Raw genomic sequence first — 24,528 nt, 5'->3', positions numbered from 1 at the left:
ACCTGGAGGCACTTTCCCTGCCTGGTCAGAATTCTCTCCTGGTCACACAGAAATGGAGTTGTTGGGGGTTGTCTCCTCGGGGCAATGAGGCAAGCAAGCGCCCAGGGCACACCCAGCACCTGAGCGCCCCGGGGGAGCGGCGCCACTGCGAGGGCACCCTGCCCGTTGGCGGGGCGCCCCACGACCCCCCTCCGCGCAGGGTCTGCCCGCTGCGGGCGCAAAGCGGGGCGCGCTGCCCGGCGCGGGCTGCGGTGCCTCCTCCGGGGTGAGGACAGGACCAGCCGTAGCCGAACGCGGCGGCTCCGCCGTGCTCCCGGTGCGGGGGACCGGGCGAGGCGGGGGGGTGCCCCGCAGCCGCTCCCCCTCCCCCGGGCAGCGCTGCCCCGGCCCCGGTGGCGGCGGGGCGGGCGGGTGGAGCTGTCCTTCAGCACCACGGCACCTGCCGGTGCCCGAGCCATGGCGGCGGGGCCCCGGGGCCAGGCCGGGCCGGTCGGCGGGCGGCCGTTGGGGGGGGGAGCCGGTGGGTCGCGCAGGCGCAGGGCTGCGCGGCTCCTCAAGGTGTTGGCGGCGCGGCCGAAGATGGCGACAGACTGAGGGCAATGGGGCCCGGCGGCGGGCGCGGCGGGGCCCGCGAGCTGGCGCAGCCCACGGGCAAGCGGAAAGCCGAGTGAGCGGGACCGGGGCATGCCCCCGAGAGGCGGGCGGAGAACCGGGGCCGGGGCGGGGAGCGGGGCCGAGGTAACGCGGCGGCGGCGGCGGTGGCCGGCGGCCTGTAGGCGGGGGCGCGGGCATGGCGGCGGCGGCGGCGCGGCGCGGCGGGCGCAGGTGACAGCGGCGGCAGCGCGGCGCGTCCCGCCACCGCCGCCGCCGCCGCCGCTCCCCCCCCTCCGCGCCGCCCCCGCAGCATGATCCGCGGCGCCTGGATGTACCCCCGCGGGGGAGCCGCCGGCGGGGCGGTGTGCTGCGCGCCGCGCCGCAGCGACAAGCCGGTAGCCGACCCCGAACGGGCGCAGAAATGGCGCCTCTCGTTGGCCTCGCTCCTCTTCTTCACCGTCCTCCTCTCCGACCATCTGTGGCTCTGCGCCGGGGCCAAGCTGCGGGCGCGGGAGCGGAGCGGAGGAGGCGCCGGGCGGCCGCGGAGCCGCGGGCCGCGGGCCTTGCTGGCGGCCGAGCCGGCGGGCGGTAGCTGCGAGGCCTTGCTCGGTAACCTCAGCCGGGCCCCAGGTCCCACCGGCCCCTGCCCCGCCGCCCGCGGCGACTTGGACTCGGCCTGCGCCCGGCTTCACGCCCTGCAGAGGCCGCGGGGCTCGCTGGCCGGCGCGCCCCTCCGCTCGCCCCCCGCCGCCGCCCCCTTCTTCGCCTCTCCCTCCTCCAAGAGGACTTTCCTGCAGGCTTATTTTAGGAACTTCAACCTCTCCTTTTGTGATACTTACACGATCTGGGACCTGCTGCGGGAAATGGCCGGCCCGGACGGTCTGGACTGCAGCGTGGACAACCTGATGGTGGACTTGATGGTGGCGGCGGCCGGAGCGCTGGGCGGGGAGGCCTGTAGCAGCTGCGTCCAGGCGTACCAGCGGCTGGACCAACACGCTCAGGAAAAATACGAGGAGTTCGACCTCTTGCTGGAGAAGTACTTGCAATCGGAAGAGTACTCGGTCAGATCCTGCCTGACGGACTGCAAGGTAGGACGGGGCGTCCTGGGGTCTGCCCCCCAGCCCGGTGCTGCTGGGCAGCCTGGGGTGAGCTGCGCGTTGGGCCGCAGCCCCACCAAGCCATGGGGGTCCTGGCTTTGGGAGGGTGTCGTGAGCCTCCTGCCCACAGGCTTGACAGAGGGCTGAGGGTGTCCCTCTGTCCCCCGAGCCCCAGCCTGGCAGTGCTGGTGGGATGGGTTTGGAGCCCCCCGGGGCAGCTGGGACAGGATGCTGGAACCTGAGGGCAGAGCTTGACCTGAGCACCTGTCCCTTCACACCTGTCCACCCGCAGACAGGCTCCAGATGCACCACTGCCCACCAGCATCACCCCTTTGCATGCCACATGCACACTCGTGCACATGCAGGGAAGCTGAGCAGGGCTGGGCTGGGCTGCCCAGCTGTTGCTAAGCTGAGGTGTGTAGAGAAGCAGTGACCTGAGATGAACCATAGTGAGGGAGCCCCTTCCCAGTTGCTTTCCAGCTCTTCCACCCATTCTCCCCAGGGAGATGGTCCTAGGGTGCTGCAGTGTGCCTCTCCCAGCATCACTGACTGACCCCAGCCCTGTGGCATGGTCCGTGTTCCAAAAGTAAATAGGTTGCCTCTCCCAGCATCAACCAGATTGAGCATCAGAGCCTTGCAATCTCGTCTTGAAAGCAAGACCCACAGTAGCATCTCCATCAGGAGCCTGGCTTGGTTCTGCTGGGTGCTCCTCTGTGTTCTCATGAGCAGCCTCCTCCTGCTCCAAGCTGCCTTTCTCACCTGCACATGTCCCTTCTGGACATCACCTCTGGGAAGTGTAATGGTGTCGATTATTAAGCCTGCCTTTCTCAGAGCCATGTCCCAGGGGAGAGGCAGCTGGGTGTGCTACAGCGTCGTCCCCGGAGGGATGGCGGCAGAGCATCCCCTGGTGACAGGACAGGGCTCTCCTGGGAGAGTTTTGAGGGACACTTGGAGCTGTGGAGTTGACACAGGCGGCTCTCAGTGTGGTGCTTGTCCCCAGGGAAAGGGCAGGAGCAGCAGTGAGGAGCAGCGCTGGGGACAGCAAGGTGGTTGGTGCCCTTCATTGAGGGCACAACGGCAAGGTTCTGGCTGCTGCTCTCATTTATGGCTTTTGTAAGGACCTGGTGGTGATGTTCTGGGCCAGAGCCAGGCCAGGTAATTGCAATCTGCTTGCCCAAATTCCCCCTGCAGTTTCTAAGGTCCATGGTATGCAGCCTGCACCGAGCACTTTGGTCCTGCTGCTCCACTTCTGCAGTGACGAAAGGGATTCAACACTGACCACCACTGTGCTGGTCCTGCTCCCATGCAGGGTCTTCCCATGCTGTCTCCTGTCATGTGTACAGACACTCTCACTTCAGCCTCAGTGTCCATCTTTGCTCTGCTGAGTCCAACCTCCTTGAGCTTTTTGGTGTAGAAACCTTGTGGCTGTAGCAAAGAAAGATAAGGAAATGATTCTCTTTTGGTCTTGATCAAGGAGATGTTCCTATGGACTGTAAAGCATCTAGAAACAGAGATGTGCTTAGATGAGCCTTCATTAGGTGTCCCTGGCCTTACCATCCTTGATGAGAAAGGAGGGAATGAGCTTAGGAGAGGCAGAGGTGAAGGTAGTGGCAGCAAGGTGCAGACTTCCAAGCTCACTCCGTGTCACACTGGCAGAGAGCATTGGTGAGCCTCAGCTTTGTGGTGTCACCAGGACTGTTTGGGAAGCAACAAGAGGGTGCAGGTGGTGGGGCCAAACTCTGCAGGCTTGCCTGGGCCCCCCATGAGGTGATGTCCAGAACAGAGGGTCCAAGTCTGCACACACCAACTCCAACCCCTCACAGCTCCTGCTTGGTTTGGTCTCTTGTGAAAATCAAGCCCCTGATTCATGGTGCTTCAGTGTACATTTAGGTGACTTCAGACTTTCACTGATGTGAGTCTCAACCTTGCCCTCTTCTGTGGCTGTTTCCTGTTTGTGAGAGGAGGCTGGAGCCAAACTCTTCCATTGTGGTGGTGCCTGGCAAGTTCTGGCCTGATTTCGAGTGTGCTGGACTTCAGCTCAGGCTGCAGTTGCTCCTTGCATCGGGACAGCCTGGCTGGCAAGGGTTTTAAAGCTGCCCAGATTTGTCATTCCTGTCCAGATGTGACAGCAGAGAGCTCAGTGATTGGAGCTGGGTGATCTTTAAGGTCTCTTCCAACCCAAATCATGCTGTGATTTTATGGTATGACAGCAAAACAGGACAGGAGTGGAGGAAAACACAACAGCTCAGCCACTGTGAGAGGCTCCTGCAAAATCCCTGTGGCAGGACTCTGGCTGCAGAGAGCCTGCAGCTGGGGAAACAGGATTGAAATAATACTTTTGGGGCCAGGGTCTGTGCTGACCATGAGAGGCTGGTGCTGAGGGGCCAGTGCTGCTTCCCATCCACATCCTTCCTATTCCATAATAGCAGCTGGAAAAACAAAGTGAGGAAACAAAGCATCTCCAGCTCACCTGCACTCAGCCTCCCTCTGCAGGGCCACAGATCCCCCCCAGTAATTCCATCCCCAAGGAGCTGTGCTGCTCCATAAGGAGCACCCACGGAGCTCTTGGGCAGCTGAATCACCTCAGGTAATTTTGGCTCTTTATTGCATCTGCTTTAAACCTACAGCAGCAGCCAGAAAAGCCCCTCTGGAGCAGCCTTTCCTTCCTACAGCTGCAGGCTTGACCATGAATTAAAACCCTGGAAGTGGCTGAGTGTGGTGGGCTGGTTTCAAGAGATACAGAAGTCCTGTCTTTAGTAGACCATTTTGGGGGGGCTTGGGATGCTGTGCTAGGTGAGGGAAAGGCAAGTGCTGCTGGAGGGGGATGAGCAGCATCCTGAGTATCCAGACCCTGGATCTGCCTGTGCCCAGAGCTTGCAAGAGTGCTCAGGGAAGGTTGGGCCAAAATCTCCCTAGGGGCTGGAAATGCTGTGAGGTGGTGGGGTCTCTGTAACAGCTCTCTGCTGAATACTCTTTTGTGTTCTGCTTGGAAGTAATGGGAGTAATTCCTGGGCAGATCCCACTTTCTGCTTGGCTTGTTGTCACTCCATGCAGCACCATCAGCTCCCAGATCACACTCTGAAAATGTTTTACTTCTTACTCCTACCACTGACACCAAAAATCGCTTTGGCTGAGAGAGTGAAGTGAGAAAATACCTTTCTTGGGTGCATTGTTTGTGCTTTGTGTCTGATGGGATGGGGGCAGTTGATCATGCAGGGTGGCTCTTGGAGCCCCTCGTGGGCAGGGTCCCCAGCACTGTGCCCCCAGGGCAGGGAGGGGACGAAGCAGGTCTGCAGAGTCCATCAGTGGTCTGAAACGCCCTTCACTTCCCACAGTGAACACCTGATTGTAGGCTGCTGGGGTCGTGGGGCTAGTTAGTGGTGATGTGCATAAAAGAGGAGGAAAATACTTGTGTTTTTCTGCCTGTCAGAGAGAAAATCCATTCAGTTAGTCAGGAGCAGCTCCCTGCCATGTCCACCTCCCCTCTTCCTGCGTGACTTGTACCCTTCATCACGGCGAGACACAGAGAGCTTCCTGCGCTGCTGAGGTGATGCTTTGGTAGCACCCTTCAGAAAGGCTTGGGGGTTCCCAGCCTGAGGATGTGGATGCTGTGGCCAAATGTCCCTTGGGAAACTCGGGGTGGTGGCAGCCCTCTCAGCACGTGAGCCATCAGGCTTTGCAGGGCATAGTTCAGGGAAGGCTCCCCGTTTCCCCAGAGTGATGCCCATGGGATGCTGCTGGCTGGTTTGTGCCTTTTTAACCCCCAGTCTTTCTGGAGAGCAAAAAGCAGCTTTGCTCCAGCTCAGGCACCACCAGGCCAGAGCTTGGCTGCTGTGGAGGCAGAGCTCTCCTGAAAGTGAGTCCTACTGGTGCTAGAGCAAATCAAGATCTATGGGCCCAAGCCTGCTGAATTAAGGACTCATTAGGCTGCGAGAAACAAAGCTGCGGAGAGAGGAGCTCTGACAGCCAGGAGCTGCAGGGCTGAGGCTGGATCAGAGTGCTGGTGGGAAGGGCAGGCTGGACAGGACCTGTAGCATCTCAGCTGAGATTAGATTACCAGGGTTTCTCTGCGTGCATGGGCCACCGGCTGCTCACCCCCTCCGTGCCCCCGGCCAGATCTGTTTCTGCACCTCTGGTTTCCCCATTGCCTCCCAGAGAGGCTGTGTGGGGGGAGCCTGGCAGGGCAGGATTTCACTCCAGAGGTGTTCATGATGGTGTTTCCCTGCTGTGGGTGTGTGGGTGATGCTGTGTGAGACGGAAGCTGGTTTCTGCTGTACAGCAGCCGTGGCACTGCACCTGGCAGCGCTCTCGCTGAGCAGCTGGGGAGCAAAGCTGTGGTGCCCAGCTTCAACACCCTCTGAGGGTCCTGTTTTCTTGTTCTTGTTTAGCCAGAAATAGCATCAGCAATCAGAGTCTCTGCTGAACATCCCTCCCTATGGAGCAGATACAGCAAATGCCAGGCGTGCTGGGGCTGGGAGCTTGGAGAGAGCCATATCCTGGGGGCTTCTTGGTGCCAGGGACACCTCTTGGGGGAACCAAAGCAGCGTTTTACCTTCACAAAAGCAGCTTGAGTCGAGTTTATCTGGGCTGGGCTTATCCAAATAGTCTGGCTCCAAGCCTGGATGGCTCTTTGCACAGCAACCTGCACCCATCAGGAAGGTCCCATGAGAGCCACAGCAAAGTGGTTTCACCAAAATCTTGTGCTTTGTGTCATAAAAGATGAAGGTTCCATTAAGATTACATTGAGAATCCACTGGTGGGTGACCACAAAGCCGCACCCAAGGCTTGGTCCCCTCTTGCAGCATTAATGGGGACCAGAAGCAGCAGCCCTGGCAGGGGAGCCTTTCCTCAGGAACAAGCCTGGCCAGTGGGGTGGAGCTTTCCTGGCATTTCATGAGGTGATAAAGAGTCCCAGAGTAAATTCCAGAGTAATTCCAGCGGCTCGGCGCAGTTCGTTCTCTGGCAGCTTTAGCAAGCCCACATGCCCCAGCTTAGCCAGGCATGCAGCTCCCCCCTGCACACCAGGGCTGGGTAAGCAAAGGGGATTTGTTTCTCAGCCCTGCACCAAGATGTGGGTGAATGGTTTGAGGGCTCTGAGCAAGAGGAATGTGCGCGCTCAGGCGTGTGGTTACTGCAGCCACGGCCTCTGGCTGGGCCCCGGTCCTGCGCCCTGTGTCGGCTGCCACCAAGGTGCTGGAAAAGAGAGGAGAAAAAAAGACCAAAAGCTGAGCTGATGAAGGGAGTTTGCTCTGTCATAAAGTCAGTATCAAGCTGTCAGAAATGCCCCAGTGCTGTCCAGGAAGGAGGATGCTGAGGTGCTACGCCCTGTGTAGTGTATCCAGGATATACCTTGGACAATCTGGAGCTTTGCTTGGGGTTGAGGGGTCTTGAGATCACAGAATCACAGAATGTTAGGGGATGGAAGGGACCTCCAAAGATCATCCAGTCCAATCCCCCTGCTAGAGCAGGAGCACCTCGAGCAGGTCACACAGGAATATATCCAGGTGGGTTTGGAATGTTTCCAGAGGAGGAGACTCCACAGCCTCCCTGGGCAGCCTGCTCCAGGGCTCTGTCACCCCCACGTGAAAGTTTCCCCTTATGTGCCCATGAAACCTCCTCTGCTCCAGCTTGCACCCAGTGCCCCTTGTCCTGTCCTTGGGCATCCCTGAGCAGAGCCTGGCTCCATCCTCCTGGCACTGCCTTCCACATCTTTATCAACATCAATGAGGTCACCCCTCAGGCTCCTCTGCTCCAAGCCCCAGCTCCCTCAGCCTCCTCACAGGGAGATGTTCCACTCCCTTCACAGCTTTGTGGCTCTGTGCCAGACTCTTTCAATCAGTTCCCTGAGGTCCTTCTTGAACTGAGGGGCCCAGAACTGGACACAATATTCCAGCTGTGGCCTCAGCAGGGTAGAGTAGAGAGGGAGGAGAACCTCTCTTGACCTACTCACCACAGCCCTTCTGATCCACCCCAGGATGCCATTGGCCTTTTTTGCCAAGGGCACATTGCTGGCTCATGGTCATCCTCCTGTCCACCATGACCCCCAGGTCCCTTTCCCTTATGCTGCTCTCCAGCAGGTCATTCCCCAGCCTGTCCTGGTCCTTGGGTTGTTCTTTCCCGGGTGGAACATGCCTGGGGGTGTGCAGCAGCCCGGGGGCCAGAGCCCTGCATTTGCCTGGGGTGTGGGTAGTGGCCATGAAGTGCTTCCCCCGCAGCGTGTGGCTGGGCTGTTGGGTGCTGAACGGGGGCAGGGCTCAGCTCCCGTTTGAGCGGCTGCCTGCTCGGGGCTGGGGGTTCGTCTGTTTGTCCTCACCCGTCGACACCTGTCAGCGGCGCTGAGGGGGTGCAAAGTCAGTCTGCAAAGGCAGCAAATCCCCATGCAGCGACAAGCAGGTCAGCAAATGGTGCAGGGCAGAGCGTGAGGGAGGGCGAGAGCTCTGTCTCCATCAGGCTGTCACTGAGTAGCTACAAGCGACGCAGGTGCCAGCGCCGGCTCCTGCGCCCGGGCGCCGGCTGCGGGCGAGTCCCGGCTCCTCTCAGCCTGTGCCTGGCCCTGGCAGCACCACGTGCGCAGGGGCTTCGCTGGCCAGGTGGGATGAGCTCGGCGGAGAGGCAGGCTCGGCCCTGGTGGCAGAGACACGCTGTGACACCAGCTGGTGATGTCTTTTGGAAGGAGTCCGTTGTGCCAAGGCGCTGCTGGGGTCGGGCGGCCCCTGGGATCAGAGAGCTCAGCAGCAGCGGTGCTGGCAGAATGGGTGGCCTGGGGAAATGACACGAGCCCCACCGGGCTGCTCAAAAAGTTTTCTCGCTCTCAGTTTGCCATAGCAGGGTCTCAGGCATTGGATCTTACAAAAATAGCTTCTTGAGATGGTGCAGCAGAAAAGCAGCCCCAGCTGGTGCCTCCAGAGAGGGACCCCGAGTGCAGAAGCCCCTGGGTGATTCTACCCTGACAATTTCAGTTCCTCTCCCATGATGGTGGTAACTGAGTCTGGAGTCTTCTTGTTCCTCACTTTGTCTCCAGGCTGGTAGTTCCTTTTCTTATCTCAAGGATCCAGCTTCAGCTGTTGAATGTGGCTACCTTGTTTTTCACATGATGCAGTGGTCTCAAGGCCTCCCTTCCTGTAATTAAGTCTAAATTCAGCATAAGATCACTGCTTGTGGCCTAAGGCTTCAGTAAATCCACCTCCTCATGCTGAGCAAAGCAAACCAAGTCTCAGCTTAGCTTAATTTTTAAGCCTTTGCCCAATTAGTCCTGATATTCTGTAACTATTTTAATCCTCAACACTAGTCCCCTCCTTGCTCGCTGCATCCCTTGCCCCAGGCTGCCTGGGGAGGCCCAGACTGGGGACAGCTTGGGCAGCGATGCTGCCGTCCTGATGGACAAAGGGAGCTGCTGCTGGCACGCTGATGCCTGCAGTGCCATCATCCTGGCACTGCCAGGGCAAAGGAAGCAGCATGCCCCCCACAGCTGGGCACTGAGAGGGGGAAGAGGGTGTGCACAGTGTCTGCTTGAGCCCAGGACATCACTGAAGCTGCCTGTGGAAGCACTTCACGTGGTGCCTGTCTAGGAACAGGCATCTTTTCTACCAGGCAAGGAAGCAGGGGTCACACACAGCCTGTGGCAGAGACACCATCTCTCAGCTTGGAATTTGTGAGCCCCAGGGACCACAGGCAGCAGCCCCAGCCCCTCCACACCCCACATGGAGAGAGAGAGGAGACAGGCTCTCATGGAAACACCCCCCAACCCCAGCGCTGGCCCCAGAGCTCCTCCAGGACATACCTGGCTTCCAGGGGCTATCCTGCTGTCACCAGGATGCCATTAGGATGCGACTCATGCCTGACTCCTCGCAGAGGAAGCTCAGCTCCTCTGTCATTTGAAGGGCAATGACTCAGGGACAGCAAATCTGTGAATGAGACAAGGAGGTAGCTTGGGTGAGAAGTGGCTCTCTGTCCACGCTGCCTGCAGCCAGAGCTGGCAGCTGCCTGCCCTCACCGCTTTGGCCTGGCTCTTCTTCAGCAAAAGCTTGACTTTTGCTCTTGGCTGCTCCCTGGGGCCTCTCTCCCAGCCATGCTCCTGAGGAGCTGGGTGCCCAGAGCCAGGATGTGCTCCCCCAAACTCTGCTGCTGTGGCTGCTGTGGCCAGAAAGGCATCAAGAAGTGACATCACCCAGTGTACTTTTGGCTTCCCAGAGCTCTGCCGGCGTGAGCCTCCCAGTGCTCCTTGGCCCAGCTGGGCAGGGAAATGCTGCCTGCCCTGCTCATCCCCTTGGCATCTCATCTGACATCTTAGCTCTGCTCAGCAGCCTCTGCTGCATGGAGGCAGTGGAGGGGTCGTGAGGGGAGCTGGAGAGAGGGAAGATGAGCTGGCACCAGTGGCAGGAACAGGGGCTTCCCAGCGAGGACAGCACCAGTGCCTGTGTACCACCCTGTGAGCCCCATGCTGCACAGGCCCCCAGGGTTCTTTGCTGCTGCCTATGGAGGGAGAGGAGACAAGCAAAGATGTTTTCAGAAGTTCATTTGAATTGCCTGAGATTGAGGGTAGTTTACCTCCCTCTCTACACTGCCCTGGTAAGGCCACATCTGGAGTACTGGGTCCAGTTTGGGGTTTCCCAGTTCAAGAGAGACAGGGAACTACTGAAGAGAGTCCAATGGAAGCTACAAAGGTGCTGAGGGGCCTGAAGCATCTCTGTGAGGAGGAAAGGCTGAGAGCCCTGAGGCTGTTTAGCCTGGAGAAGAGCAGCCTGAGAGGGGATCTGCTCAATGCTGGTCAAGAGGTACAGGGTGGGGGTGCAAGAAAACAGGGCCAGACTCTTCAGTGGTTTCCAGTTGTAGGACAAAGGGCAGTGGGCACAAATTGGAATGCAGGAGGTTCCATCTGAACATGAGGAGAAACTTCTCTCCTCTGAGGGTGCTGGAGCCCTGGAGCAGGCTGCCCAGGGAGGTTGTGAAATCTCCTTCTCAGGAGACATTCCAAACCCGTGTGGCCATTGTGATCCCAGGCAGCCTGCTGGGAGTGACCCTGCTTTGTCATGGGGGGTGGACTGGATGATCTCTGGAAGGCTCTTCCAGCCCCTACCATGCTGGAATTCTGGGATTATTTGGTTACTCTCTGTGAATGTTGGGATGCTAAGTATGTGGCCTCGAGGCTCTGTGGGTGATGAGTGCACAAGTTAAGTGCAGCAGGCCCTTGCGACTGCCCCAACAACCCCAACGCTGGTGTGGGAAGCTGAGCACCTCCCTCTGACCCCAAAGAGTGCCTGGGAGCCAAGGGTGCTGAGCTGGGATGGTTCTGTTTCCCTTCCTTTGCTGCATGAGGGAGCTGGGACAGGCCAAGCCCTGCTGCTCACCCCTTGGAAAGGTCCACGGGGGTGAATCAAGCCGGGTTCCTTCCACTGTGGGCTGAGCCTTAGGCCCTACACCATGTTCACACTGAACAGGACCTTGCAGGATGCACATGAGTGAGGATAAAGGTCTCCTGGCAAAGTGTAGGACTGGGCCCTTCCTTCTTCTGAGGACAGCCCTGATGTGACCTCCCTCTCTCCAAAGCAATGCTCCAGCCCAGCCCCTTCCTTGGGAGGCCGATGCACTTGCTCGGGTGGAGGAACTTCTTCTTCCTGGCCCCCACCAGCGGGTGGGTAATGGATGGCTCGTGGCACTGAAGTGTCTGGCCTTTATTTTTTTATATCCTGTCTCATGTTCCAGGCTGTTCTCATTATCTGCATAAATGTTTAATCTGCTCCTGGGTCCTGCTCAGCTCCTGGCTGCAGCAGTATCTAATGGGAGCGAATTCCTCAAGCGGTGCTAATAGATTGCAGGGACCTGACTTTCCCTTTGTCCCAGCTTGTGTTCAGCTTTGTACCTGAAGTCTTTAATTACTTTTTAAGTAATTGGGCTGATGGCAGAGCAGGCTGCTAACTAACCCACTGGTTACCTGCAGCCTCACTGAGGGGCATGTGTCTTTGCAGGGCCGTGCTGCCTAGTGAGACTACAGCAAAGCCATCTCCGTGCTCGTGGCACCGCTCCTGTCTGCCTGGCGGAGCCCTCCCACCTTCCAAAGTGATCTAAAGCCCCTAGGAGATACTTTTAGGATGTTGATTAATGGTCCTCTGGATTCCCTTTCCCTGCAGATGGGTTCCCATGGCTCAGCAGGCACCTTTGGGAGAGCAGCACTTGGGATGGGTTATCTCCTTCGTTTTGTAGCTGAGCTGTTGCTCTCCCAGCATCTTTCTTGCCTGCTTTCTGCACTCACCATCTCTTGGTGCAAGTATTTAGCTCAGCCCCTGGTGAGCTGCTGTTCCTTCCATCTGAACCTGAGGAGAAACTTCTTTCCTGTGAGGGTGCTGGATCCTGGAGCAGGCTGCCCAGAGAGGTTGTGGAGTCTCCTTCTCTGGAGAGAGTCCAAACCTGCCTGACCACTGTGATCCTGGAAAAGCTGCTGTGGGTGACCCTGCTTTAGCAGGGGAGGTGGACTGGATGATCTCCAGAAGTCCCTTCCAGCCCCCACTGTGTTGGGATTCTGGGAGTCATTGGTGACTCCTGCAGCCAGTATCTGTCTCTGGAGCTGCTTGAGCCTCCTGTGGCCTCAGACTGGCTGCTTGGGGGAAGTTTTATTTCTCATCCTTGGCTTGCCATGATGCTTGACCAGTCTGCATGTGGGCAGCTGGAGTCACTCATCCTTTACTACTGGGTTATTGAGGTTCTGTTCCTGCCTTGAGCCCTCTCAGCATCCCAGGCTCCTGACCCTGCTCTGTCAGGGCCCAGTGCAGAAACATGGCCACAGGCAGGCGATGGGGCTCTGCCTGTCTGCTGCCCACTGTCCTCTCCACGAAACAAACTCTGGTGTGAGGAGCTTCTCTGGGAGGCCACAGGCTTAGTCTCACTGCAGGGGTGCCCTGCTCACTGCCCCATCCAGCTGTGACGTTAAGCAGGGTGATGACTTTTCCTTCCCTGCTGTGTAGTGGAGGGGGTGCCAAGGGCTGTGTCCTGGCTGCAGTGCTGCTGAGGGCTGGCTGGGGGCCGAAGCGAGGCCTCCAGCTCCACTCTTCCAGCAGAGTCATCCCATGTGGGGACAACCCCCAGTTCCAGGCTATTCCTCCTGGGTTGGGTCCAAGCTGACAGTTGCATCTGCTGGGATGAGACCAGGCTTTTCCCTGGCCTCACATGCAGCAGCCCTTGGCTGCAGTGAGCAGATGAGCAAAGACAGGAGCTGCAAGCGTGGTGCCCGTCCCTGATGGCATCCTGGGCTGGGAGCTGGCCGCACTGACCGGTGCCTAGGGGTGCCCGGGGTGCTGAAGGGGTGTGCAGTGTTTGCAGAGGCAGCTTGAGGTGCTGCTTCTCCTGTCCTTTGCTCACTCCAGGAGTTCCCAAGGTGTGTGTGGAGTTCCCTGGTAGCTGTTTCATGCGATGGGGGATTGTTAGCTGGGGGTTGGGTGTCTGAGGTGCTCGAAGGGCAGGCTTTAAAGCTGCCTCCTGCTTGTTCTGAAAGGTGAGCACTTAGGGAGTTGTGTCTGTGTGTCTGTGTGTGTCTGTGTCTCAGACTTGTTTTCAGGGGGATTTATTTGTGGGGGGCTTTATGCTTTTTCCTATAAAAGAAGGGGCATTCAGATGGGAAAGGACCTTTAAAGGCCACCTAGTCTAGTCTCCCTCCACTAGGTCAGGTTGCTCAGAGGCCAGTCCAACCTGACCTGGAATGTTTCCAGGGATGGGACATCTACCACCTCTCTGGGAAACCTGGGCCAGTGTCTTACCACCCTTAGCATCAAAAATGCCTTCCTTATATTCAGGTAGTCTCTTTTATCCAAAACCTGGAAATTAAAACTGAAATACTAGAAACTATGAGCTGCTTCACAAGGTCACTAGGGTGGTGTGAATGGAAGCCACTGCTTCTGGGCCCTTTGGATGTAGCTTCATCAGTGAGTTCAAGGGGCGTGGGTCTGGTCCCAGGATGTGGGTCTGGTCCTGAGATGTCCTGTCCAGGGAGACTTAACAGCAGCCTTCCAGTACCTGAAGGCTGCAGAGGGGCTGTCTGCAAAGGGCTGCAAAGATAGAACGAGGGCCAGTGGTTTGAAATGAGAGAAGAGGAGATTTGGATTGGATGCTAGGAACAAGTTCTGCACCAGGAAGATGCTGGAACACTCAACAGGTAGCTGAGACCCTAGGGGTTCCTCAGGGTATCCAAGGTCAAGCTCAACAAGGCTCTCAGCAACCTGCTGTAGTGAAGGATGTCCCTGCTGACTGCAGGGGGGTTGGCCTGGATGCCCTTTGGAGGTGCCTTCCAACCCAGACCTTTCTGTGATTCTGTGGCTGAGGCCCTAAGATATGAGTGAGAGCCACAGCTGGGAGTTCCTCTGCCTGCAGTTCCCACCACTGCCATTCCCAGCACCCTCAGCCTGGCCTGGCTGTGGGCAGTGCCATTCCCACCAGGCAGCCGTCCCCGAACCGCGCCGTTCCCTCCAGCGGGCTCGGCGGCACTGCCCGGCACTGCAGACGCTGAGTGGCCCTTGCCTCCCTGGTTGTGAAATGGAGGATGTGTGGCTCCAGCTCTGTCATCACCAAGCACAAGACAACTTCATAGTGACAAAAATAACCACAAGCAATACCAAAAGGAGCCAGTCTCAGGCAGTTGTTGGGCTTTGGGGTCGGGCCGAGTTTCTCCCTCCGCTAAAGCAGAGCATGGGGAGGTGGCGAGGTGGGGATAACGCAGCTCCAGAGCTATCAAAGCTACCCAAAGCCAGCTGTTACAGATGTGATGTTAGAGCAGCAAGGCTAATTTAAAGCAAAAAAGAAGCTGTCTGAAAAGCTCAGCATCATTAATGTCAGAATTGCAGGCAGCAGTAATTGAATCCGAGGGTAATTGGACATTGCAGCTCGTGTGCGGTGACTCCTGGCCGGCTGTGGATGTCAGCATTCCCTTAATCCTCCCCTATCCAAAGGGGATTCTTCTCTTCCCCCCCTCCCCCCCCTCTGGCACATCCTGCTTCCCGTGTTGCATCCTGATGTGCCAGAGCTTGGAGAGCTGCCCAAGAGGCTCATTAGCAGGACTCATTTCCCTGTGTCCAAGATTAATGAGGCACAGCCACTCCAGATGCTCATCTCAGGCCGTGATGGAAATGTGAGTCCTAGGAACTGCTCCAGGAGGAAGAGAGGCAGCTCTGAGCCTGAGGTGGGTCTGACAGGGGCAGGAAGGATTCATCATCTTGGAGGTGATGGAGATGATCTCTCTGGAAACCGATGGCTGGGTGCACGCTGTGTCCCAGTGAGCAAGACATGGGGAAGTGGGTAGTGAGGGAAGGAGGCTGTCTGGCACTGCTGGGGTCTGGTCCTGATGGAGGGACTGGCAAGGAGGCTGGTGGGGCTTCCTGGGGTGGCCATGCACCACCTCAGCCTCACACAGCTGTGACCAAGCCCAGCACTCATGGCCTCAGCAGCAGCAAAGAGGAGGAGAGTCATAGCATCATAGAAGCATTTTGGTTGGAAGAGACCTTTAAGATCATTGAGTGCAGCTGTTAGCCCAGCACTGCCAGCTCACCACTAAACCATGGCCTTCAGCACCACATCTCCACCTTTTAAACCCCACCAGGGACAGGGACTCCACCACTTCCCTGGGCAGCCTGTGCCAGAGCTTGACAACCCTTTTGGGGAAAAAATGGTTCCTCATGTCCAACCTGAACCTTTCCTGCTGCATCTGGAGTCCATTTCCTTTTGTCCTGTGTCATAGTCATGACGGCAGAACCCAGTAGCCACCAGCTGTGGCATTCTCTTGAGTCTCCTTCCAGAGCTGACCTCAGATTAGTCAGCAGAGCCCAATATTACTCCAATTAAATACAGCCTCAGGCAGCTCTGCCAAGCTATCAACTCACACTTGGTTTCTTGAAGCACCCAATTGCCTGCTCCTGGTGTGGCCATTTGTTACTCTTGGTCAGGGGCTCCGCTCCCCTCGCTGGGAAGATTGGCCAGTGGCACCATGCTGGGGGGTGCTGAGTGCTCTCATAGTTAGGGGTCCCCTGAGATTCCTGCTTAAGTGTCCCCCCCCATGATTTATACAAGGGGAAATCCCTGCCTTGCTCAGTGTGAGGTTAGCAGAGGGCAAGCACCAAGTCTTGCCTGAAGTTACTTTGAAGTGGGAGATTTCCTCCTTCCTTCTGCCCTCCTTATCCTCCTTCCCCTTCAGTCTGCAAATCACCCTTCCAGAAAAGCAGGTGCTGAGCTAAGGATGCTGCTCCAGCCCCTGCCTATCAGTGAGGAGAAAAATCCTGCCATTAGCAGAACTTCCCCTGGGAAAACTTGCCTGCTTTTATGGGAAACCAGCAGCTTGTTGGGTTACTTAGAGATGGTGATCCCAGGGGGCATCCAGACTACCCTGAACACTCTGTCCTCCTCAAAGGTGTCACATCCCAAGGATACTTCTCCATCCCTGCCCCAGAATTTGCCTGGGGTGGTTCAACAAGCAATGCCAGCATCTGCAAAAGACTGGCAACGACCAGATTGGGATTGGGATGGCCAAATTGCTTCCAAAAATGGGATCAGAGAAAGAGTTTGGAAGAGCTCTTTGATGGGAGCTGCTGTCCTGGTGCAGACAGGAGGCAGTGAGAGAACTGCAGGCAGCAGTAGAAGAGTGCAGGCATGGGGAGAAATGCAGGGAGCAGGAGTGCAGGGATGGGGAGAAGGGCAGGGAGCAGGAGTGTAGGGATGGGAAGAAGTGCAGGCAGTGAGGAACTCAATTTGGCAGTGAAGTGGCTGTGGAAAGACTGTCCCTGTACCTACTGCTCTCAGGTGCTGGTGGGAGTGAGAGCAGACAGGTAGCTTAATTAGTTGCCTCTTGGAAACCCAATTCCTTTTGTTTCTTTCCAGTGGTGAGGGGCTTTTGGGGGTGCCTGCAGAGTTCAGCTGCAGACAGGTCGCCTGTCCTCTGCATGTACAAACTGGGTGTCTGAGTGAAGTTGGCTCCTTTCCTAGGCAGCAAAACTCCCTGTGCTTTCTCGGAGCCATCTAGCCAGTCCTCTGAGCTAAAAATGCAGGGAGAGAGCACTGAAAGAGAGCTTTTTTTGGAGCTGAGGTCACTTATATTTATTTGGCCAGGCTGGAGATCAGCCAAAAAGCAAGAAGAGAATGGGAGAGATGCTGATTGCAACCAAACTGACTTCCCGGAGGAGCGGATGGCAAGCGGCGAGCCTTCCCCCTTGCTTTAAGCAAAGAATCATTTGCTTCCTGTCCTAAACTCACCAGCCTGCAAGGTTGTGTGGGGGTAAGCTCAGAGATACTGAGAGCTGTAAGCAGCCCAGGGAGTTTGCCTCTTGCAGGTGTGTGGCAGGAGGATGCTGGTGTCTCCCAAAGATCTGCCCCTATGCCAACCTGATCCTGGGTGAGAATACTGGGTTCAGTTTGGGCCCTGCACTGCAAGAAGGACACTGAGGTGCTGGAGCGTGTCTGGAGGAGAGAGGTGAAGCTGGTGAAGGGTCTACAGCACAAGCCTGGTGAGAAGTGGCTGAGGGGAATGGGGTTGTTCAGCCTGCAGAAAAGGAGAAGAGGGGAGAGAGACCTTCTGGCTCTCTGCCACTCCCTGAAAGGAGGTTGGAGCCACCTGGGGGTTGGTCTCTTCTCCCAGGTGAGAAATGACAGGATGAGAGGAAATGACCTAAGGGGAGGTTTAGGTTGGACATGAGGAACACTTTCTTCCCCCAAAGGGTTGTCAAACTCTGGAACAGGCTGCTCAGGCTAGTGGTGGAGTCCCCATCCCTGGAGGGATTCAAAAGCCATGTAGATGTGGTGCTGAGGGACATGGTGTAGTGGTGAGTTGGCAGTGCTGGGTTAGCGGTCGGAGTCGGTGGTCTGAAAGGTCTCTTCCAACCAAAATGGTTCTGTGATTCCACGATTTCCCTTGAATTCACAGCAGTGTCAGTGTCTGAGATCCCAACTTGATGCCAAACTTGCCTGACAGGAGCCACCAGAAACATTTTAGGGGGCAAGCATGCAGATCCACGTGGAGTCTGTGCAAGCTGTGCTTCCACAGGAGAGCGAGAGGAGCCCAGCCATCTTCCTGCCGTGTCCTCAGGAGCCTCCTGTGCTGGTGGGGCTGGAGCAGAGGCTGCTGCAGCCCAGGGGCAGAGCTGGGATGGGGCAAGTCACAGACATGTGAGCACTAGGAGGAAGGCAGTGTGGCATCTCTCCTCGTGGGGCTGCACGTGTCCCCGGGTGGGGGCTGGGAATGCAGCGGGGACCTGGGAAAGCAGCGCGGGGAAGAGTCGGAGATGATTGAAGGGCTGGGAAGGAGCTCGCAGGAAGTGCTGGAGAGTAAATCAGTCAAGCACAGCTAAGTTATGACTAAACAGGGAGCGTGATACATCTGCAAATATTAGAAGTGTGTAAACAGAGAAGAGGGAGAGGGATGGTTCAGGGAATGATTGAAGGGAATGAACTTTTGGATGGGAAAATGTAGGTCAAGTATGAAGGAAAACTTGTAGGCAGTGAGAGAAGTGCTTTCAGCTCTACAACCACCTCCTCAGGAAACATGAGGAAGTCCCAGTGATGGAGATGTTCCTCACTAAGCCAAGTGAGGGCCTGGAAAACAGGCTGAGCAGGAGAGATGGACTCAGTGTGCCCCATGTGGTCGTTTCACCCACACCTGGTCTGGCAGAAGGGAGACCTCTCAGTTGTGTCCTCAGAGTCAGAGCCTTCTCTGGAGCTGTTTCACTTTGTCCAATTCATAGAATCATAGAATTGTTAGGATTGGAAGGGACCTCAAGGATCATCCAGTTCCAACCCCCCTGCCATGGGCAGGGACACCTCACACTACAGCAGGTTGCTCACAGCCACATTCAGCCTGGCCTTTAAAACCTCCAGGGATGAGGCTTCCACCACGCCCCAGGGCAACCTGTGCCAGTGTCTCACCACCCTCATGGGGAAGAACTTCTTCCTAACATCCAATCTGCATCTACTCATCTCTATTTTCCTTCCATTCCCCCCAGTCCTATCATTCCCTGACACCCTAAAAACAGGAGAAGCAGGACCACAGCTGGAAGGTCCTCACTGCCTGCTCCCCGCGTGTCCCGGTCCCCGTGCAACGTCTTGTGCCGAAAGCTTCACCAAACCTTAACATGCTTCCAGGAAAAGTCTGGGTTTCATGATTTGGCATTTTCCAGGAGAGGGGGGGGGGGGAAAGAATTTTAAAAAATAATTAAAAAAGAAAAGGAAACTCAAAAGAACTTGCCAAGAATTTCCCAAGCAGCTTTAAGCCTGAGCCACAGCCCTGCTCCAAAGCAGCGGCGATAAGGATCTGTGGAAACATGGGGAAACAAAGAAGGGAGGTTTGTTGTTGTTTGTTTGTTTGTTTTAAAGCCTCCAAGAAAATGGAATTTCAGCTGGAGGAAGGAGCAGAGGGTTTCCTCCAGGCGTGCCAGGGAGGGAAGCTCATTCTCTCTGAATCGTGGGGAGCCCTTTCTAGCTGGTTTCAAAGGATGTGGTCATCAGCACGAGCTCAGCTCCGGCGCTGGTGCCTAGATGGATTCACAGATGAGCTGGAAGTGCCACGGAGGGTGCAGCTCTGCCCAGCGGGGTCCAGGCTTTCTTGCAGCCCGAGGAGTAATTCCTCACCAGGAGCAATGAGACATCTCCCTCCCTTCTCCAGCCAGTGAAGACAAACAATTTCCACCCGTGCCCGATGCCTGGAAGATGCAGAGGGGTGCGGGAGGGACGCTCTTAACCAAAGCCATCTGGGCTGTGCCCAGCTGGCTGCGATGGGCACGAACGCACGCAGGGTGGGAGGGAAGAGCTGACTTTTGCTGAGGAAGATCATCTTGGTGAGGGGGCTGGAGGGAAAGTTGTATGAGGAAAGGCTGAGGGAGCTGGGGGTGTTCAGCCTGCAGAAGAGGAGCCTTAGAGGGGGCCTTACTACTCTCTACAACTAGCTGAAAGGAAGTTGTAGTCTGGTGGGGGTCAGGCTCTTCTCCCAGGCCACTAGTGACAGGACAAGAGGACATGGGATGAAGCTGTGCCAGGGGAGGTTTAGGTTGGATATTAGGAAGCACTGCCTCACAGAAAGGCTGATTAGGCACTGGAATGGACTGTTCAGGGAGGTGGTGGACTCCCCATCACTGGAGGTCTTTAAGATTGGATGTGGCACTTGGTGGCATGGTTTAGCTGATGTCGTGGTGTTAGGTCATGGGCTGGACTTGATGACCTCAGAGGGTTGTGGCTTCTGCAGCTGCAAGTGAATCCTGGGTTGCTTTGGCTTCTGAAAGTGTTGCCAAGCACAGGTCTAAGCAGTGGAAAGGTAAGTGGAAGGCACAGGGGCATCTCTACCATTGGTAGCTTCAGGTGTCAAAGTATGTCTGTAAGGTGAGTGTATAACAGAATCCCAGCATGGTGGGGGTTGGAAGGGACCTCTGGAGATCATTCAGTCCAACCCCCTAGCTAAAGCAGGGTCACCCACGGCAGCCTGCCCACAATCACAATGTCCAGGTAGGTTTGGAATCTCTCCAGAGGAGACTTCACAACCTCTCTGGGCAGCCTGCTGCAGGGCTCCAGCAGATTTCAGCTCAACCCATGACAAAGAAGGGCAGGTGTCGGGAGGACAGAGCCAGGCTCTGCTCGGTGATGTCCTGTGATAGGACAGGGGGCAGTGGGTGCAAGCTGGAGCAGAGCAAGTTCCACATGAGCAGAACAAAAAACATTTTCACTCTGAGGGTGACAGAGCCCTGGAGCAGGCTGCCCACAGAGGTTGTGGAGTCTTCTCTGGAAACATTCAAAACCCACCTGGATGCATTCCTGTGGGACCTACTCTAGGTGCTCCTGCTCTGGCAGGGGGGTGGACTGGAGGGTCCCTTCCAACCACTAACATTCTGCGATTAAGGATCATCCAGTTCCAACTCCCTGCCATGGCCAGGGACACCTCCTGCTAGACCAGGTTGCCCAAGGCCCCATCCAGCCTAGCTTTGAACACTTCCAGGCTTGGAGCCTCCACAACTTCTCTGTGCAGCCTGTTCCCTCACGGATTTGTGGTGGCTTGAGTTTGTTAGATGAGTTCCACAGTCCCAAGGCTTCAGCGGTGTAATTGAACGCATCGGTGAGCAATGGCCTTGATGTTCTGACACACTGCAAGAGGAGCTTCCTCTGTCACCCCCATGTCTCTGCCGTGCTTTGGCATTTGAGGAAGTGACGTGTCACCGTTTGTGGCTTCCCTTAGGCTGTCTACAAGGCTTGGCTGTGCTCCGAGTATTTCAACGTGACCCAACAGCAGTGCCGACACCGGATCCCATGCAAGCAATACTGCCTGGAGGTGCAGACCAGGTGCCCGTTTGTGTTACCAGACAATGATGAGCTGATCTATGGAGGTTTGCCTGGCTTCATCTGTACGGGTAAGGAGGTCTCGGGGAGCGGGGCCAGGCCCCCACACGCCCCAGGGGAACGAGGGGACAGGGTGGCTGCTGGTGAGCGTCATCGCTTTGCGAGCCGTGAGCCGGGCTCTGACGGCTGGTTAGGGTGGAGAGAGGGAGGAGGTGCAGTATGGAAACACATGAAGATGGCCTGAGTGCCAGAATGGGGCTGCCTGGGGTGGGTGTAGGTGGTTAATGGAGACCCAGCAACAGCCCAGCAGCAAAGGAGAGGAAATGAAAGCCCTTCCTCTCGCTGGAAGCTAAAGCATGTCATGGCTGAAGGTGATGGTCTCTGCTCCTGTGAGACCTCACCTGGGTTACTGCCTCCAGCCCTCGACCCTCAATGCAGGAAGGACATAGACCTGATGGAGCAGGTTCAGAGGAGGGCCATGAATGCAACTGGGGGGCTGGAGCACCTCTGCTGTGGGAACAGGCTGAGAGAGTTGGGGGTGTTCAGCCTGGAGAAGAGAAGACTCCAGGACAGCAGCCTCCCAGTGTTTGAAGGGAGAGGGACATTTACAAAGGCATGGAGTGACAGGAGGGTGACATTTAGATGAGCCATGATGGGGGTAAGGAACTGGAACAGGTTGCCCAGAGAAACTGGGGATGTTCCAAGCCTCGAAGTGTTCAAAGGCAAGTTGGAATGGGGCCTTGGGCAACCTGGTCTAGTAGGAGGTGTCCCAGCCCGTGGAACTGGATGATCCTTAAGGTTGCTTCCAACCCAGACCTTTCTATGCTTAAACAAGGGCCGGGACATTGAACTGCTGTAAGCAGTGTTCGGGGAGTCCTGAGCACGCCCCAGGGCTGCAGGCTCGCAGCCCCTTCCCGGGCTGGTCCCAGGGGGTTCTGGATGTGCCAGCTCTCAGGTTCTGCCCATTCTGCTGGCAGGTACTGGGGTTCGCTTTGCCCTGGGCTCCTGCTGACTCCCTCCTCTTCCTCCGCTTCCTTCCCACAGGGCTGCTGGAGAGCCAGCTGCCAGAGGAGGAGGCCAAGTGCTGCGAGGTGCAATGGGACTCCTGCGACCACCCCCCAGACAGCAACGACAACACATCCCCCAAATCCACAGCCTCAGAGTCACTCCATTTCCACCGCCACGACCCCCACCTCCATCACCAGCGGCAGAACCACTACCACCTCTACCACCACCACCACCACCACCAGTACCACCAGCCCCGCTCCCCGTCCTTGCTGCCGGTCTCCGCGGGGTCTCGCCTCGGCGGCAGCAGGATCAGGCTCTGCGTGCTGGTCCTGATGCTTCTCCACACCATGGTGTCCTTCTCGGGCGTGCACGGCGGCGGCGGGGGCGGCGGGGCGGCCGGCGGAGGGCTCAGCCTGGAGGCCCTGCCCGCCCTGGAGGAGAGCGTGGCGCGGGACGAGTGAGGCGGGGGGGAAGCCGACCTCCAAGACGAAGGCCAGATCCTTTTCCACGAAGGGGGGCACTTGCTATTCCTCCAATGGGAGGCACGGGAGCGGGGGTGCCGCGCACACACCCCCGCGCCCCCCCAAGAGCTGCTCGCCGCGGGGCATCCCCGTGATGAAGAGTCTCTAACGCGCACAGGGCTGCGGCGCTCGGCTCCGAGAAGGGTTCGGTCAGCAGCGGCCCGGCCCCGCCGAGGTGCCAGCGCCGGAAGGTAGGGCACGGGGAAGGCGGAGGGGGGGTGGGCGGGGGGGGTCCCTTCGGAAGAGGTGTCCCCACGGGGCTGCCGCGCGTCTCCTGGCCGCCGCGAGTGCCTCGGGCGCCCGCAGCTCAGCCGCCAGCAACACGCCAAGGGTTTGACAGTCACCTCAGCAACCTCCTTCCTGTCCCGCCTCGGCCCCTCAATCCTGCAGGGCCGGCCCGGCCCGTGGCAAAAATCACCGACCCGAGGCAGAGCCTTCCCCGTGCCGCCTCAGCGTGGCGCTGCCCTCGCGGTGGCGCCTGGGGGACAGGAGTGGGATGCTGTTACGCTACACTGTGGTACTGCTCGGGGTCCGTCTCCTTACACCCCCAGCCAGCTCCTCCAGCCTCCTCTCTCCTGCTCCTCTGTGCAAGGGAGGGAGGAGACAGGGAGCAGGAGGGACATTCCCAGCATTCCCATGTCCCACTTTGCCAAGTGTCCTGATGATTTGGTTTAACCTTTTTTTTGCTTTCCTGACTGGAGTGGCTGGTCTCCAAGGGGAGGGGGGGAGATGTGACTCCAGCAGCACCCAGGCCAAGCAAGGGAGTGGGATCATGAGTGGTAACAGTTGGATGCAGGGTGTCTGGAGGCATCTTTCCACGCTTCCCAGCTACAAATCATTGGCTGGATGGCAGAAGGGCTGGGCAAAAGGGCTGGAGAAATCTGGCTTGTAGGGAGAGTCTCCCACAGAAAGGCAAGGCACTGAGAAAGCCCAGCTGGGGAAGAAGGGTTTGTGACTGCTTTCTGTCTGTGGATGCCCCTGAGGTACCAGGGAGTTTCTAGGAGCCCAGAGGGACAGGAGGACTCAGCTGGGCAAGGTGCTGGCTGGTGCAACCTCAGTCAGTTGGGTGTTTTAACCTGAGCTCAATGCTTCAGCCCCAAACAAGACATCAGACCCTGCTTTCCTAGGAAACTCCTGCATTCTCCACCCACCCACCCACCAGGACCTGTTCCCAGCATGGATACTGTGAGGTGGTGCACAGGGGAGATGGGAAGGTGGATGCTGAGTGTGGGCATGGAGGAGGGTGGTGCGTTTTAGCACGAGTCAGGTGCAGGGTATCCTGGTCACAGCGTGGATGTGAACCTGCTTGCTGCCTGCAGAGGAGGTGTGATGGTCCCTGTGTTTCTTGATGGGGAGCCTACAGCAGAGCCCAGGGTGGATCACTGCAGCCCTGTCGGGAGGCAAGGATGAAACAGGAGGAATATCCTGCTGCATCTCACACCCATCCCAGAGCCCTGCCTGGGTCCAAGAAGTCCCAGAGTTGAGGAGTGTAAGAGTTTCGTGGTTTCAGGTCTGTTGAGGTGAAGCAAGACTGAGCAGAGCCCATGAGCAAAGCTACTTCCTACCTGGCTGGAAGAAGGAAGTACCAGGCATCTCATGGGGAGGACAGGTTTCCTGATGTTTCCAGCCCATTTCCAGACCAAAGAGGCTCTGAGAAGCAGCTGAATGTTTGCTTTCTGCTTTGACTTGAATCTCAGAGCTTTGGGATGATGTTTACATGTTACCAGTTGCCTGTTACCAAAGCCCTGCAGATACAAAGCCTGTGAACCCACTGTCCTCTGGTGATGGGGTTAGGAGAAGTGGTTGCTCATGGAGGCAACCATGATGTAGTTGCAGATGTCCCTGCTCACTGCAGGGAGGGTTGGATTAGATGACCTTTAAAGGCCCCTTCCCACCCAAACCAGTCAGCCAGGGAGCGTTTCCCCAGCAGCTTGCCTTGCTGCTGCCACCCACAGCAGGTCGGATGATTCTCCTTTGACTGTTCCTCACAGCCTCTGAGTGGTTTGGGTCTCGCTTACACCAGCCTG

At 57.3% G+C, this 24,528-nt stretch overlaps 1 protein-coding gene across 1 annotated transcript; it reads left to right on the top strand.

Annotated features, from left to right (window-relative positions):
* The first annotated feature begins 569 nt into the window (after positions 1-569).
* Positions 570-22,668, top strand: NALF2 (NALCN channel auxiliary factor 2). Its single transcript, XM_054169707.1, has 3 exons — positions 570-1,682; positions 20,872-21,043; positions 22,017-22,668. The coding sequence occupies exons 1-3, from the start codon at positions 906-908 to the stop codon at positions 22,439-22,441; spliced, it is 1,374 nt and encodes a 457-aa protein (XP_054025682.1). The 5' UTR covers positions 570-905; the 3' UTR covers positions 22,442-22,668.
* The last annotated feature ends 1,860 nt before the right edge of the window (positions 22,669-24,528 follow it).

The sequence above is a fragment of the Dryobates pubescens genome, chromosome 18 (genome assembly GCF_014839835.1).
Source record: "Dryobates pubescens isolate bDryPub1 chromosome 18, bDryPub1.pri, whole genome shotgun sequence".
Lineage (NCBI taxonomy): Eukaryota > Metazoa > Chordata > Aves > Piciformes > Picidae > Dryobates > Dryobates pubescens.
This window is presented reverse-complemented; position numbering and strand designations above follow the sequence as displayed.

Excerpts from the sequence above, each read along its gene's own strand:
- NALF2 (XM_054169707.1), top strand. The coding sequence starts at position 906 with ATGATCCGCGGCGCCTGGATGTACCCCCGCGGGGGAGCCGCCGGCGGG. Across the intron at positions 1,683-20,871 it reads CCTGCCTGACGGACTGCAAG|GCTGTCTACAAGGCTTGGCT; the intron begins GTAGGACGGGGC and ends GGCTTCCCTTAG. Across the intron at positions 21,044-22,016 it reads GCCTGGCTTCATCTGTACGG|GGCTGCTGGAGAGCCAGCTG; the intron begins GTAAGGAGGTCT and ends TCCTTCCCACAG.